At 47.7% G+C, this 15759-nt stretch overlaps 1 protein-coding gene across 5 annotated transcripts in view; it reads left to right on the top strand.

The window, feature by feature from the left end:
• SEZ6L (seizure related 6 homolog like) overlaps nucleotides 1-15759 on the top strand; it is a 219827-nt gene that overhangs the window by 123253 nt on the left and 80815 nt on the right. For all 5 annotated transcript variants that reach the window (XM_039462528.2, XM_039462529.2, XM_074391112.1 and 2 more), the window contains exons 2-5: nucleotides 5690-6430; nucleotides 7576-7709; nucleotides 10336-10528; nucleotides 12797-12982. In XM_039462528.2, the coding sequence (XP_039318462.1) occupies nucleotides 5690-6430; nucleotides 7576-7709; nucleotides 10336-10528; nucleotides 12797-12982 (1254 nt within the window). The remainder of the gene's footprint in view (nucleotides 1-5689; nucleotides 6431-7575; nucleotides 7710-10335; nucleotides 10529-12796; nucleotides 12983-15759) is intronic.

Below are 15759 nucleotides of genomic sequence, written 5' to 3' on the forward strand. Positions count from 1 at the left end.
CAGCCCTCACCAAATCCAACTTCTTTATCTATAAAGTAGAGATTAAATGAAGCCCTTCTCCAGCTCTAAAATTCAATGATACAAGCAACACAAAGCTGATCATTTCCAGGAATTGGGAAGGAAGACTTTCTCCGTCCTGAGGGCAGTATCAGGTCACCCTTGTGTCTTGTTCACTGTGGCTAACCCAGTGGGCTTTAACCAGAGGCAATCGTGCCACGCAGGAAACATCTGGCACTGTTTGGAATCATTTTTGGTTGTCACAACTTGAGGGGGGATGAGGGCAGGGTACGCAGGCTGGGGGAGGTTGGCTTCTGGCATCGAGTGGGTAGAAGCTGGGGATGCTGCTCAGCCTTCTACAGTGCACGGAGCAGCCCCTTGTCACCCAGCAAAAACCATCCAGGCTACATGTAGAAGGCATAAAAGTAACTGGGAAATAGAGGCGGGACAGTGGGGGGTGGGGAGTTGGGGAGAGATAGCATGGGGAGAAATTTCAGATGTAGGTGATGGGGAGGAAGGCAGCAAATCACACTGCCATGTGTGTACCTATGCAACAATCTTGCATGTCCTTCACATGTACCCCAAAACCTAAAATACAATTTGAAAAAAAGTAACTGGGAATAGAGTTAATAATATGCCCTCATCTATCCAGACGTTCCCGGCTTTGTTTTGAGTTTTGTTTGACGTGCTCTGCTGTGGTTTTTCAAGCCTCGAACAGCCTCGTCTTTCACTTCTACTGATGCGCTGTGTTGACTCTGGATAACCACTTCCCCTCTTGGAACCTCGCACTCCTTTGCTGGGCAGTTTGTAACCATGATCTCCAGGAGATCTTTTGATCTTTAAGATGTGATATCTATTTTCGGTTTTGTGCTCGTTGGGGCCAAAAAAACTACCAAGGCATGTTGGGCGAGACTTTATTGTGGAGTCTGAGGTATAATAAATCACCATTGGCTTGGATATTAATGAGGATTCGAAGAGTGGCTAACATTTTTGCAGTACCTTTTACCAAAAATACATCCGTTGACTCACCTGCCAGTCCGGCCTCTTAAACAGAATCACTGTAAATCGGGCCATGAAGGGATAATTATTATCATCTCTACTAGGAAAGTGCATTCCGAAGGGGCTCAGTGACTCAGTCAGTGAAGTGCTTCTGTGATTACAAATATGTGTGTGTGTGTGTGTGTGTGTGTGTGTGTGTGTGTGTGCGCATTCCTAGACCTCTCAACAGCCAGGGGCTAGAGACAGCATCCTGAAGTCAGCTCGTTCTGCAAATATTCATTTCATTTAAGAAAGCCTTAAGTACTTATTATTCGTATTTTGGAAAATGCCAAAAAAATAGGAAGGAGAAAATACATCACTAAAAACAGTCCCACCACCCAGAGGCCACCGGGGCCTCAGTCTTAGTGCTGTTCTTAAGTCAAAACACGGTTCTCTGCATTGCAATTTGTCTTACTTGGCTGCTTCTAGTCATTTTCATACATACCACAGAATTTTGTATCTTGCTCTTTTTACTGAACGTTATAGCAGCAGCACCTCCCAGGTCTCATTTCCTCACTCACATCACCTTGAGCCTGCATGATGAAATGTTAATGCTGCAACTTGGAATTCCATGCCCCTCCCAGTATTCTGCTGTGGCTGGGCATTTAAGATGCAAATCTTCAGCTTCAGAGCTTGTGCTTTTTTTTTTTTTTTTTTTTTTTCTCTCTCTCTTTGAGGTGGAGTTTTTGCTCTGTTGCCCAAGCTGGAGTGCAGTGGCACGATCTCGGCTCACTGCCACCTCCGCCTCCTGGGTTCAAGCGATTCTCCTGCCTCAGCCTTCCAAGTACCTGAGATTACAGGCATCCACCATCACGCCTAGCTAATTTTTGTATTTTTAGTAGAGACGGGGTTTCACCATGTTGGCCAGGCTGGTCTCCAACTCCTGACCTCAGATGATCCCCCTCTCCTTGGCCTCCCAAAGTGCTGGGATTACAGATGTGAGCCACCGTGCCCCGCCCAGCTTGTGCCTTTTCGTTTTTCACTTTAATGGGATGTTCCCAGTCGAATCTCCCATCTTCCCATCAAAGTGAGAAAAATGGGAGAGAAAGAGAGAGACGCTGCCTCCCCAACTCAGATGGCAGAACAAATGTTCAGTTGCCTTCTGCGTGGCACAGCTCTGTCCCTGCAGGGAAGAGCAACATCACCGTGCGTTTAAGGAAAGCTCCATCTCTTCTGTTTGATCTCTGTCGTTGATTATCGGTGTGTGTCTGTTTCCCTAACTCCTTGAGGGCAGGGGCCATATCTTAGAGCGTTCACTCACTTGCACTGAGTGTCAACGGTAGGAGAAAGTAAACACCCAACACTTCAATTGATTGACCGCATTTAAGCAGAGCACTGAATGTACATGACAAAGGAATAATCAGATAAATGTGACGGTCATGATTTAAAATTGTAAATATTCTGAAAAAAAAAAAGTGTTAATGTAACTCAGCGGTCACTGGGCACGAAGAAAAGCAGGGGTATTGGAGCAAGTTATAAAGTTGCTCAGTAAGGAGTTTCGTCCCCATGATGTAATTCTTCTCTCTCTTGCCATCATCATGAGGATATTCTGATTGCTCCAGTGGGACTGGGTTTTGCATGGCAGTCATCTGGCCAACAACCTGGCTAAGAAGGTGTGCATCATCTGTGTTGGCCCCAGCCTTAAGTTTGGAGCCAGCTAACAAGATCCCAGCTTGGGTATGATTAAGGAGGAGGGGACGGTAGGTCCTGAGAGATGAATTTATCTGGTGGATACAAAACTCTTGACGGTCAGGTTTTCGGTGGGAAAGAGCTGACTCTGAACCCAGCTGCGTTTCCTTCCCAAAGTGCTTTATAGCTGCTGTGGTTAGCACCCTTGTACCCTCGGGGACCCAGAGAGTAAGAACAGCAGCTGAGAAGAGGAAGCCAATTAAGGAAGCTGTTTTCTTGCACTTTTTTTTCTGTTCCTTTGACTGTTTTGGGGTCTCAGAGGACTGGGATTGCTAGGGGAGATCACAAGCCTTGGAAAGAACCAAAGAGTCAATACCTGCTGCACAAATCCAAACTTTGTTTCTGCTACCTGCATCCTCAGGCGCTTGGAAGACAAAACAGGCTGCTGAACTTCAGGAAGGTACAAGAACTTGCCCAGCAACTCACTCAGCTCGAAACTGTGGCAGGCAGGATTTGAACCCAGTCTAACTCTGTAGCCTCACTACTCCCCACCCTGGACTAGGAAATCTGCCTGGTGCCTGAATGACCTTGAACTGCCCTCACACCGTACACTCATGCCGCTCCCAGGCACCCACTCCTGCCCCAGCATCACCCGCGGCCTGGAAGGAAGACTGGCTGGTAATCAATGTTACACAACAGGAACATTTGTTGACGCCAGTTGCAAACTGTTGCAGTCTATATAGATGAAGCCACTGCCGCCAACTCCATGAAAGTAAATGAGCCTCTCCAACAACTGCTGAAATAAATTTAAATGACAGCGCTGGAGGGCCTGGAGACTGTCACTGAGCGAGTGTCTCTCTGCAGAAAATCGACAAGGACAGCTATCCGTCTGAGAGCCTTTGTCTCTGTGCTGTAATTCCTCTCTATCCAGACAGCATCTCGGGGATGTCCTGATGGCTCTAGTTTCCTGCTGAGGGGCTGTGATTGCAATGACAAGAGTAAAAACCATGACGGCAGCTGGCGTTTTGCTAAGCACTCACTATGGGTGAGACACTGTCCTAAGTGCTTTGAGTCCATCAACTCACCGAATGACGGCAACCCCAGGAAGGAGGAAATCATAGCCCCATTTGACAGTGGAGGGGACTGAGGCTCGGAGAGTGAAATCATTAACCAGCAATGTGCAGAACTGGGTCTTTAAAAAGCAAACAAAGCTGGTTTCCAGCATCATTCTGCCAGACGGCTGCCTGGGCTGACCCTTCTTTCAAACGACGAAACGGTTTTACCTTAAAGACAAAAACAAATCGCAAGGATGGGGACCGAGGTGGGAGGATCACTTGATCCCAGGAGTTTACAACCAGCCATAGTGAGATCCCTGTCTCAAGAAAAAACAAAATGAATTACAAGAAGTTAGCAAGCTATACAAGGCTCTCCAGGGCCAGGCCCCTGCCCCACTCCCTCACCAGCTTTATCCCCTGTACCCTCCACTTGTGCTCCAAACCTCTTGCAATTCCTCTTTTGTGCCCACCTCTGCCCAGCCTCCAAACCTCTGTGGGTCTCCACACAGGCCTCTGTTCTGAATCTGCCTTGTGATTCTGAATCCTAAAACATTTCTGTGTTTCCCACAAACTCACCCATATTCTTTCAGTTTAAAATGTACTGCCAACCCCCAACCCTGCTTTTACACTGTTGGTGGGAATGTAAGCTAATTCAACCCTTGTGGAAGACGGTGTGGAGATTCCTCAAAGATCTAGAACCAGAAAGACCATTTGACTCAGAAATCCCATTACTGGGTATATAGCCAAAGGAAGATACATGTATGTGCATGCTCATTGCTGCACTAGTCACAATAGCAAAGACATGGAATCCACCCAATGCCATTGATGATAGACTGTATTAAGAACATGTGGTACACGTATGCCATGGAATACTATGCAGCCATAAAAAGGAAGAAGATCATGTCCTTTGCAGGGACATGGATGGAGCTGGAAGCCATCATCCTCAGCAAACTAAGGCAAGAACAGAAAACCAAACACCACGTGTTCTCACTTATAAGTGGGAGCTGAACAATTAGAACACATGGACACAAGGAGGGGAATAGCACACACTGGGGCCTGTTAGGGGTGGGGTGGGGGGAAGGAGAGCATTAGGAAAAATGGCTAATACATGCTGGGCTTAATACCTAGGTGATGGGTTGATAGGTGCAGCAAACCACCATGGCACATATTTACCTATGGAACAAACGGGCACACCCTGCACATGAGCCCCAGAACTTAAAATTAAAACTTAAATTAAAAAAAAAATAAAGAGTCTACCCCCGATAAGCCCTGCCAGAGCACACAGCTGGGAAAAGAGAGTGTGGCCTGGGGTCCATCCCCACTCATCCTCTTAGCTGGACGTTTTTGTACAGGGAACAATCTGTCCGACTGTACATGGCAGACCTGTCCTGCAGACAGGGCTAGGGGCCCGTCCTCTCTGTCCTTTCAGCACAAAAGCTTTTCTCTTTCCATGCATTCATCGTAGCAAATATGACTGTGTCTACTTTCCCATCTCCCTTCCCAGGACATGTACAGCCAGACAGTGAGCTCCCTGGGCTGTTTGCTCCTATACTGCTAATGCTTGGCTCAGTTCTGGCATGATCAAGCCCAGGAAAAGGAAGGAAGGAAGGAAGGAAGGAAGGAAGGAAGGAGGGGAGGGTGGGAGGAAGGGAGGGAAGGAGGGAAATGAAGAAGGAAAGAAGAAGAAATGGAAGGGGAAAGAGAAAGAAAAGAAAGAAAGAAAGAAAGAAAGAAAGAAAGAAAGAGGAGGGAGGGAAGGAAGGAAAGGGAAAGAAGGCAGGAGAGAGAAAAAGGGAGAAAAGAAAGAAAGAAGAGAAAGAGGGAGAGAGAGGAGGAGAAAAAAGAAAGGGAGGGAGGGAGAAAGGAGGAGCTGATTTAAAGGCACCACCCTTAGGTGGGCCACCCTCAGTCTGACAGCAGGTGAAGGTCCTAAATCTCCCCAAACTAACTGTCTTTTTTCCTCTTCCAAGACGCTCTTCCCGAGGGAGACGCTGGCCCTTTGGGTCCTTACCTCCTGCCCTCAGGAGCCCTGGAGGGAGGCAGTCCAGGCAAAGAGCACCCCGAAGAGAGAGTGGTGACGGCGCCTCCCAGTTCCTCGCAGTCAGAGGAAGTGCTGAGCGAGCTGGAGATGGACGGGACCACACCCTCTGCACATCCCGACACCCCAGCCCTGTCACCACTGCTTCCAGAGGACGCCCGCCCCAAGCACACCTTGCCCCCCAAGAAGAAACTGCCTTCATTCAAGCAGGTGAACTCCGCCAGGAAGCAGCTGAGGCCCAAGGGCGCCTCCGCAGCCGCTGTCCAGAGGGCGGGATCCCAGCCAGCATCCCAGGGTCTGGGTCTCCTCTCTTCCTCCACGGAGAAGCCTGGCCCACCAGGGGACCCAGACCCCATCGTGGCCTCCGAGGAGGCATCAGAGGTGCCCCTCTGGCTGGACCGAAAGGAGAGTGCGATCCCCACAACGCCTGCACCCCTTCAAATCTCCCCCTTCACTTCGCAGCCCTATGTGGCCCACACACTCCCCCAGAGGTCAGAACCCGGGGATCCTGGGCCTGACATGGCCCAGCAGGTCACCCAAGAGGACGCCAGCCCCATGACCCTGATGGACAAAGGTGAGAACGAGCTGACTGGGTCAGCCTCAGAGGAGAGCCAGGAGACCACTACCTCCACCATCATCACCACCACCGTCATCACCACCGAGCAGGCACCAGGTATGCAGCCCCCAACTCCTGAAGCCTCCTGAAATGGCCACGAGGCGCTCACTTTGCGCAGGGCTTGGGGGTAGAGGAGTCCCCGGAAGCCCAGGCCCCACCATCAGTTACCGTCTGTTGAGAACCATGAGCTTGGCCCTGTGGCTCAGAATTAATAGCCTCACTTCATTCGTTTGTTGTTGTTTCAGAGGGTTGTTTTAGCAACAGAGTCTTGATTTGTCGTCCAGGCTGGAGTGCCGTGTCTTGATCATAGCTCACTGCAGCCTCAAACTCCAGGGCTCAAGTGATCCTCTTGCCTCAGCCTCTTGAGTAGCTGGGACTACAAGCAGGCACCATGATGTCCAGCCATTTTTGTTTGTTTTAGAGAGGGGGTCTTGCTTGTTGTCCAGGATGGGGGACTCCAGGGCTCAAGCAATCCTCCCACCTCAGCCTCCCAAAGTACTGGGATTACAGGCCTGAGCCAGGACACTCAGCCAACATCCCCAATTTAAAGACGAGGCAACTGAAATCCTGAAACCCAAGCAACCTGCCCAAGGTCACGCAGCTAATGAGCAAGATTCAAAACCTTTTTATCTTAGAATGGAATTCTTCATTTAACCTGCTTTGAAGCCAGTAGGCGTTTCAAAGTACATTTACTTTTAGCATTACATGTGTTCTCTAGACTCTAGAATGCTCTTCTGTGTTCCAGTCTTTCTTCTTCTATCTTCTCTACCATCTTTAAATGTGAGAGAGGGACCCCCCCCACCGCCACTTGTCAAGCATGCATGGATTTTGTGAAAATGCAACGTGGCCACCCTTTAAGGCATGTGAGCTCTGGGTCCAAACCCTGCTTGCTGTTTGAGCTCAGCCCCTCTCTGAGCTTGTGGTTACTTAGCTCTAAAATGAGGATGAATTATCAGCCCCTGTGAGAACGGATGGGGTCACCCCTGTTGACTGGCCGGCAGGATAAAGTAAGTGATCATTCCATGTCAATTACTGTTATTTTTATTATCATGTTGATTCCGGAGCTGAAGAATTAACAGTAGGAGGACAGATGGGAAGAACAAAACGCAGGTTCCGCTAGAGCCCTCATTCCTCCCCACAGCCCGTGGTTGAGCTTCTGTCTGGGTTGTATTCGGTGTCCTCATTGACGTCCTTCCCTCCAGCTCTCTGCAGTGTGAGCTTCTCCAATCCTGAGGGGTACATTGACTCCAGCGACTACCCGCCTCTGCCCCTCAACAACTTTCTGGAGTGCACATACAACGTGACAGTCTACACCGGCTACGGGGTGGAGCTCCAGGTAACCCCAGGAGGGTACCTCGCAGAGGCTGCCTCTTCTAGAGGATGGTCTGAGTCAGGCTTACTCTTATGCTAACCAGTTAAGTTCTGTCTTTGCTCAGTCAGGGCAACTTTAGCTGGGTTTTGGCGAATGAGTAGGAGTTTTTAACTCAAGGCCCCACTAACATAGCTTGGAAGGGACAGAGGGTACATGTTGACAAATTACGAGACATTTCCCAGAATGAAATCCCTTGATCATCTCTCTCTCTCTCTCTCTCTCTCTCTCTCTCTCTCACACACACACACACACACACACACACACGCATGCACATGAGCAGCACACATGGAAGCCCCACCTGGCTCATTTGATTCTTTCCTTTCTTTCTTTCTTTCTTCTTCTTTTTTTTTTTTTTTTTTTTTTTTTTTTTTTTGAGACGGAGTTTCGCTCTTGTTACCAGGCTGGATTGCAATGGCGCGATCTCGGCTCACCGCAACCTCCGCCTCCCGGGTTCAGGCAATTCTCCTGCCTCAGCCTCCTGAGTAGCTGGGATTACAGGCACGCGCCACCATGCCCAGCTAATTTTTTGTATTTTTAGGAGAGACGGGGTTTCACCATGTTGACCAGGATGGTCTCGATCTCTTGACCTTGTGAGCCACCCGCCTCGGCCTCCCAAAGTGCTGGGATTACAGGCTTGAGCCACCGCGCCCGGCCTCTTTCTTTCTCTCTTTCTTTCTTTCTTTCTCTCTCTCTTTCCCTCCTTCCTTCCTTCCTTTCTTCTTTCTTTCTCTCCTTCATTTTCTGGTGATGAGAACATTTGATTCTTAAACTTTGGCCCATATCATAAGAAAGAAAAAGCAGGGTGGCATAATGCTCAGACATCTGGGTTTTAAGTCCTAGCCCTTCCAGTTAAAACTGTGTGACTTTGAGCAAGGAACTTCACCTCTCTGAGCCTCAGTTTCCCCATCAATAAATAGGAATAATGTTAGTGCTTTATATATTTTGGGGGAGCAGTAAATGTGACAATGCAGAGAGCATTTGACCAGCAGAGAGAGAGAAAGAGGTCATTTGGTCAGAGCCAGCAGAAATCAAAGGTAGGCAGTGCATGCTACCACTTATCCTCAGCATGTTAATCACCCTGAATATGTTTCTTTTTCTCATGGGAACTAAAAAGCCATTAAAAGTTTCTGAGCTGGATCAGGTATATGACCTTACCTTAGGAAGGTTTTTCTTTTTTACTTGTATAAGAGAAACAAAAGATAAGTCCCTTCGTAGTAGAACCTGTAGTCTTTGCATTCACCAGGGCTTTGCACAGTGTGTGGCACATTGTGGGAGCTTAATAATTGCTCATAGAATTAAAACAAACTGGAGAAAAATAGTGGTCTAGATGATTCTAGTGCTTAATGAACCCTTTCCTCCACGTCATGAGAACTCACTGTGTGTCCAGTACCGTGTGGAGCCTTTTACCAGGCACAGTAGATTTCATTCATTGAGCACCTACTATGCACCAGACAAAGCTGTTGACACAGGAGAATATATTGATGTAAAAAACTGGTGCAATGCCTGCCTTAAAACACAAATACATAGGATGCCATTTACTAGGGACTCTAATCGGTGTTTATGGAGGATGTTGTAGAATCACAGCAAAGGGACAAGCAAACTCCTTGGCAATCAGGGAAGATCTCACAGAAGAGGGCAATTTTCGTGGGGCTTTGGTGGATGAGTAGGAGTTCATCAAAGAGAAAGGAGGATAAGATATATGGCCTGAAGGAAGAAGGGCTTGCGGGTAAGGCTTGCCCTGTTTAGAGGAGAGGCAGAGAAACTTAAAGTCCAAGCCCTATTTATAAAAGCGTAAGTCTTCAAATTGGGCATTGAGACCTGTCTAAAGTCTCCCCTACACACACATGCACGCATACACACACCGTTTGTTCAGTATCCCTCCACACAACTAAAGTATCTCTCTTCTTTCTTCTCAAATCCCACAGAGTGTAAATGGCAGAGCAAATGCCTGAATCTTTGAGGTAGGGGTTGGTTGCCCTGCAGTGGTAGCACCATTGGGAGCATAAGAGAGTGGGCCAGACAGTGCCCTAGAAATGAGGCCCCCACCCCTCACTTACCAATTTATGCAGAAAATGGAAGAATACATTCCATCCTTTGTAAAATATTCACTGAGCAGTTAATATGTGCTCCAGGTACTATTCTAGGCACTGGAAATATTGAACAGCATCTAGAAATCCCTACCCTGGGTGGAATGCCTCTCCCGGCTCCCTGGAGACTGGACCCCAAGCACAAGCTGATCCAACTGGCACCTCCATTCACCAGCTCCAGGATAATTTGTCCCAGCCGCTAGTTTTCCAGGCCTCTGTCCAAGGCCCCTCTTTCAGGACACAGCAATGCGGGCCTTACATTGCAAGTTCCTTGCAAAGCCTCTGCCTTGCAGTTTGATTTCACTCTATCCCCTTGGCTTTTGGGGACATCAGAGGGACCTTGATATTCCCAGTGCTTCTGCGGGTTGGGCATGGGGCCCAGGGGTCCCAGTGACCAGGGGCTGGCAGTGCCTGGGCCCCTTTTCATGGACATTTTTGCAACCTTAGAGGGCTCTGTCTCAAACACAACTCAGTTCCTCTCTGTCCGTCTCTGCTTGTCCCAGGTGAAGAGTGTGAACCTGTCTGAGGGGGAACTGCTCTCCATCCGCGGGGTGGACGGCCCCACCCTCACCGTCCTGGCCAACCAGACACTCCTAGTGGAGGGGCAGGTAATCCGAAGCCCCACCAACACCATCTCCGTCTACTTCCGGACCTTCCAGGACGACGGCCTTGGGACCTTCCAGCTGCACTACCAGGGTAGGGTCGGGCCAAGGCTGATGAAACGTAGGCATGTGCCTCAGTTTCCCTCTGGAGACAAGGATTTTTAAACTTTTTGTGCCGGGGACCTCTCTGACAGTTTGGGAAAACCTACAAACCCCTTCTCAGAATAATGTTTCTAAAAGCATAAAATATATACAGTTTTAAAGAAGACAGTATTACTGAATTGCAGTTATCAAAATGCTGTTATAATCTAGGATACCTTAATCAATATGCTTTTTATTAATTCATTAAACAATATCTCCTAGTAGTTCTTATCATTGCTGACACTTCAAAGTACTAAGGAGCGTAAGAAATGTGTTAAGATGTCCCTTATGAGATGAAGAATAGCTGTGATTTCTCTTAATGTCAAAGTCACAGTTCCTGCTACTATGTTGCAGTTTGTTGCCAGGAACCAGCACAGTTCAGGTAGAGGCAATGAAAACAAGCAAGCCACCTCCCCTCACTCAAGTTCACAGCCCCTGAATTCCATACGTGGATGCCCTGTGCATCCACAGATTCCTGATAAAGAGCCTTAACAGGGGTCTCTCTTTTCTTCTTCCTCTACGGTTTTTCCTTCTTTCCTTCTTGTCTGTTCCTTCCTCTCTTCTCTCACTTTCTTTCTCCTTCCTTCTCCTTCCTCCCTCTTTTCTTGCTTGCTTGAATTCTTCATTTCTTCCTCTCTTTCTTTTCCTTTCCACCCTCCATTTCCCCTCCCTTCTCTCTCTCTCTCTCTCTCTCTCTCTCTCTCTCTCTCTCTCTCTCTCTCTCCTTTCCTAGTCCCTCTTTTCCTCCCCTCTCCCTCCATCCCACTTCCTCCCGGGCAGCTTCCACGATCTCAGGTCTTCTTTGCCTTACCCAGAGACTTTCCCTTGGATTCTTGCCAACTGCTGAAACATCTGGGTGGAAAGTGCATTCGTGAACCACGCCACCAGATACTGAGAGCCATCATACTTTAGATCAGATTGTCCAGACATTTGAAAACAACAACAACAATTCATTTTCAACTTTTCTCTCACCTGTTTCTAAAACAGGTGGATGGCTGTGTAGCGGAGTATACACTTCATCACGACTTTTCTATACGGATACTACCCCTTGCTATTGCTGTGAACTTAAAAGCAGCAACAGAAGAAAAGAATTGGAACTGTGAAGTTGATTGTATTCCTCCTAATCAGTAGTGAGGTCAGACTATGGTCTAGAGTGAAGAAGTTGGGATGAACCTGACATTCTCTTATGTAAACTGAGGGATTCAATATGGCCCCACGCATCCTTTTACTGCCCCCATCTACTGACTGTGAAGGAGGCTTTTTCTCTGCATTATCTCATTGAATCCCCACCACCACCTGTAAGTTGTAGGCACTAAGTCCTTGTCTCAAGGTGACATCAGTTCTAATTGATAGAGTAAGAACGTAAACTCACATTGGATTTCCCTCCACAGCTCACGCTCTTGTCTCCTGGGTCAGTAGTTCTTAAGCTTTCATATTCTTGGGCTTTTCCCAAAGAGCTGATTCAAGCCTCTGCATTTTTTCTGGGGTGGGGGTGGGGAGGGGATGGAATCTCACTCTGTCGCCCAGGCTGGAGTGCAGTGGCGAGATCTTGACTCACTGCAAGTGTGCCTATAGTCCCAGCTACTCGGGAGGCTGAGGCAGAAGAATTGCTTGAAACACCTCCCAGTTTCAAGTGATTCTTCTGCCTCAGCCTCCCGAGTAGCTGGGACTATAGGCACACGCCACCACACCTGGCTGATTTTTTTGTATTTTTAGTAGAGACAAGATTTTGCCATGTTGGCCAGGCTGGTCTCAAACTCCTGACTTCAGGTGATCCGCCCACCTCAGCCTCCTAAAGGGCTGGGATTACAGGCATGAGCCACCGCGCCCAGCTGCATCTGCATTTTTAATAAGCACCCGGTATGCACATGCAGGTGGAACTAAACTTTCTGGGTGGTCTTGCTCCTCCTAGTCCCAGAGAGAAGGCTATTCTGTGTCCATGTCAAAACAGGCTCAAAGGAGGTATGGGAACTCATTTTTCACCCCAAACCTGCTGTCTCTGGTTAGGCAGGGTGGCGATTTTTAAGCCCCAAGAAAGTGCTAACCTGGCAGCTTCAGCACGATATGATCAAAAAGAGTCGGAAAAATACCATCCTTGGGAGCTCTGAAATCCCCAGGGGCCTCATCTCTCCCCAGCACAAATTGGCTCTCAGGATGTGGGTCAGGTTCCTGATCTCCCGCTCCGAGTGATGACTGAGCCTGCCTCTGTATTTCTTCCCAGCCTTCATGCTGAGCTGCAACTTTCCCCGCCGGCCTGACTCTGGGGATGTCACGGTGATGGACCTGCACTCCGGTGGGGTGGCCCACTTCCACTGCCACCTGGGCTATGAGCTCCAGGGCGCTAAGATGCTGACATGCATCAATGCCTCCAAGCCGCACTGGAGCAGCCAGGAGCCCATCTGCTCAGGTACGCTCCAGCTTCAGCGGGACCAAACCCAGTGGTTCAACTAAGAGGGGAAAGATCAACCCGGAAGATGTCATGGGTGACCTCAGGGAATGGCTTTGAACCCAGGGGAAGAGACTGCTAAATATAGATGACTATTGCCATTTTTTTTTTATTGGAGCAAAATACACGCAAACATGAAATTTGCCGTTGGAGACATTTTAGTATGTTCACACTATTGTGCAACCATCACCACTGCCTAGCTCTGAAATAAACACCCCAAATGGAAACCCTATCCCTGAAAGGAGTCATTCGCCACCCATTCTCCCCACGCTCCTTGGCAACCATCAGTCTGCGTTCTGACTCTATGGATTTTTCCATTGTGGATATTTTATATAAATGGAGGCATATACTATGTGACTTTTATGTCTGACTTCTTTCACTGAGCACTTAGCACAGTGTCAAGGTTCATGCATGTTGTGGCACGTATCAGTACTTCATTTCCTTTTATGGCTGAATAGTATTCCACTGTATGGATGTGCCACATTTTGCTGATCTATTTATTCATTAGTAGACATTTGAGTTCTTCCTACTTTTCAGCTATTGGGAACAGTGCTGCTGCGGACATTTGTATGCAAGTCTTTTGTGTGGGTATGGCTTTCATTTCTCTTAGATATATACTCCAGAGTGGAATTGCTGGGTCATATGGTAATTGTATGTATGACTTTTCTTGGAACCATCAAACTATTTTTCACAGCAGCTGCACCATTTTGCTTTCCCACCAGCAATGTGAGGGCACCAGTTTCCCCACATCCTTGCCAGCTCTTGCTCTTCTCCAGGTTGTTGCTTCCATGACATCCATCCTTGTGGGTATGAAGGTACCTTGTGGTTTTCATTTCCATTTCCCTGATAACGAGTGATGTCAAGCACCTCTTCATGTGTGTGTTGGCCATTTGTAGATCTTCTTGGAGAAATGTCTAGTCGAGGCCTTTGCCCATTTTTTAATTGGGTTGTTGGTCTTTTTGTTGTTGAGTTGCAAGCATTCATTATATATTCTGATCACTAGACCCTTGTCAGATTAAGTGGTTTGCAAATATTTTCTTCCATTTCATGGGCTGTCGTTTGACTTCTCGACAGTGCTATTTGATGCAGAAAGCTTTCCCATTTGGCAAAATTAAATCTTTTTTTTTTCCCTTTATTTCTTGTGCTTTGAGCGTAACTACTACTGTTGCTCAAGCCCAGCCCATATGGCTTACGCGCCATGCCAGGGACTGCAATTAATCCTCACAGCAATCCCATATAATGGGAGCCATTATCCCCACTTTACAGATGAGGCTCATGGAGGCGAAGCTGCTTACTCAAAGTCACCCATAGTAATTGTTGCAGGTAGCCCACTGACACAGTCTGATGCCCTCTAAATAAACAGAAGTAGGCCTCCTAAGCCAGCAGATAGACTCTGAGACTTCACAGACAGAAGGAATTGTAAGCACATGTTGGGCGTTGTTTATCATCCAGAACATTTCCTATCTATGTACTCATTCAATAAACACCCATGAAGCACCCACTGTGGGGTAGGCATTTTTCCTGTTGCTATAGCATTGCAGGGCCCCTGACCCAGTTCCGGCTCTCACAGAATTTCCAGTCAAGTTGAGGATGTAGGGTGCAAATGAGTACACAAGGTTGCAAACATGTTGGTAGCAGGTTCTGTTAAGGACCAGGAAAGAAACGCACAGGGTGATGATGCAGAATGAGGACAGAGAAGACATCGATCACCGTCGTGAGAGGCGTTGCAGTGGAGAAGCAGATGCAGGAGGAAGATGTGAGAGAGGACCTCACCTGGGGAGGATGACAGGCAGTGATGAGTGAAGGGTCAGGGAAGGATTACCTCATGACACTGCAAGATTTGGAAGTTGAGTAAGAAATAGACTGAGGGTGGAAAGTTGGGGGGAAGAAACATTCCAGGCAGATGCACGAGCATATGCTAAAGTTCAGAGGTGGGAAGGAACTCAATGAATTTGAGAAAGTAAATAAATAAGATCAATCTGGCTAAACCACAGAGAAAAATACCCGGAGAGGAGGCTGGGGCAGTGGTCAGCAACTGTATCATTCAAGGTCGTGAGAAGACAGGTGGACTGGGCAAGGGATATCTGCAAAAATTTAAGCATAAGGATGATCGTCCTGACTTCAATGTGGCAAAAATTATTGAAGGTGGTCAGACTGGATTCATGGAAATCAGTATGGACAATACCCAATATTTCACTTGAACTCAGGGAGATAAGATTACCACTTTCATAGGCAAAGAGAATGAGGCTGAGAGAGATGAAGTAACATACTCGAGGTGGCAGAACTTAGTCCAGAACCCTTCTCTCCTGAGCTCTTCCTCTTAGATCTTCATTACTCAGTGTGGCCCTCAGACTAGCGAAATTATTAGCAATACACAATCCTGAGCTCCATGCAAAACGACATGCATGAAAATTTTCATTTGAACATGCCTCTTGGGTGATCACGTGGACATGGCAGTTGGAGAAGCTCGGGTCTGTACCGCACTGTCCCCGCACCAGTGGGCTCAGCCTTGGCCACCTTCACCTATCAAGAGAGCAAAACCCTTTTAGGATTCTCCAAAGTCCTGATGATGGTTGAGAGAGCACAGGCTGCCCATATTAACTGAGCACCTACTCTGTGCCAAGCTATGAGCCGTGTATAAAGAGAATATTGGAAATAATAATACATAATTCCTGCCCACCAGTTACCCACAGTCAAGTGGAACTCAAAAAGCAAATGAGACTGATGATGAATTCTGA

The sequence above is a fragment of the Saimiri boliviensis genome, chromosome 21 (genome assembly GCF_048565385.1).
Source record: "Saimiri boliviensis isolate mSaiBol1 chromosome 21, mSaiBol1.pri, whole genome shotgun sequence".
NCBI classification, from domain to species: domain Eukaryota; kingdom Metazoa; phylum Chordata; class Mammalia; order Primates; family Cebidae; genus Saimiri; species Saimiri boliviensis.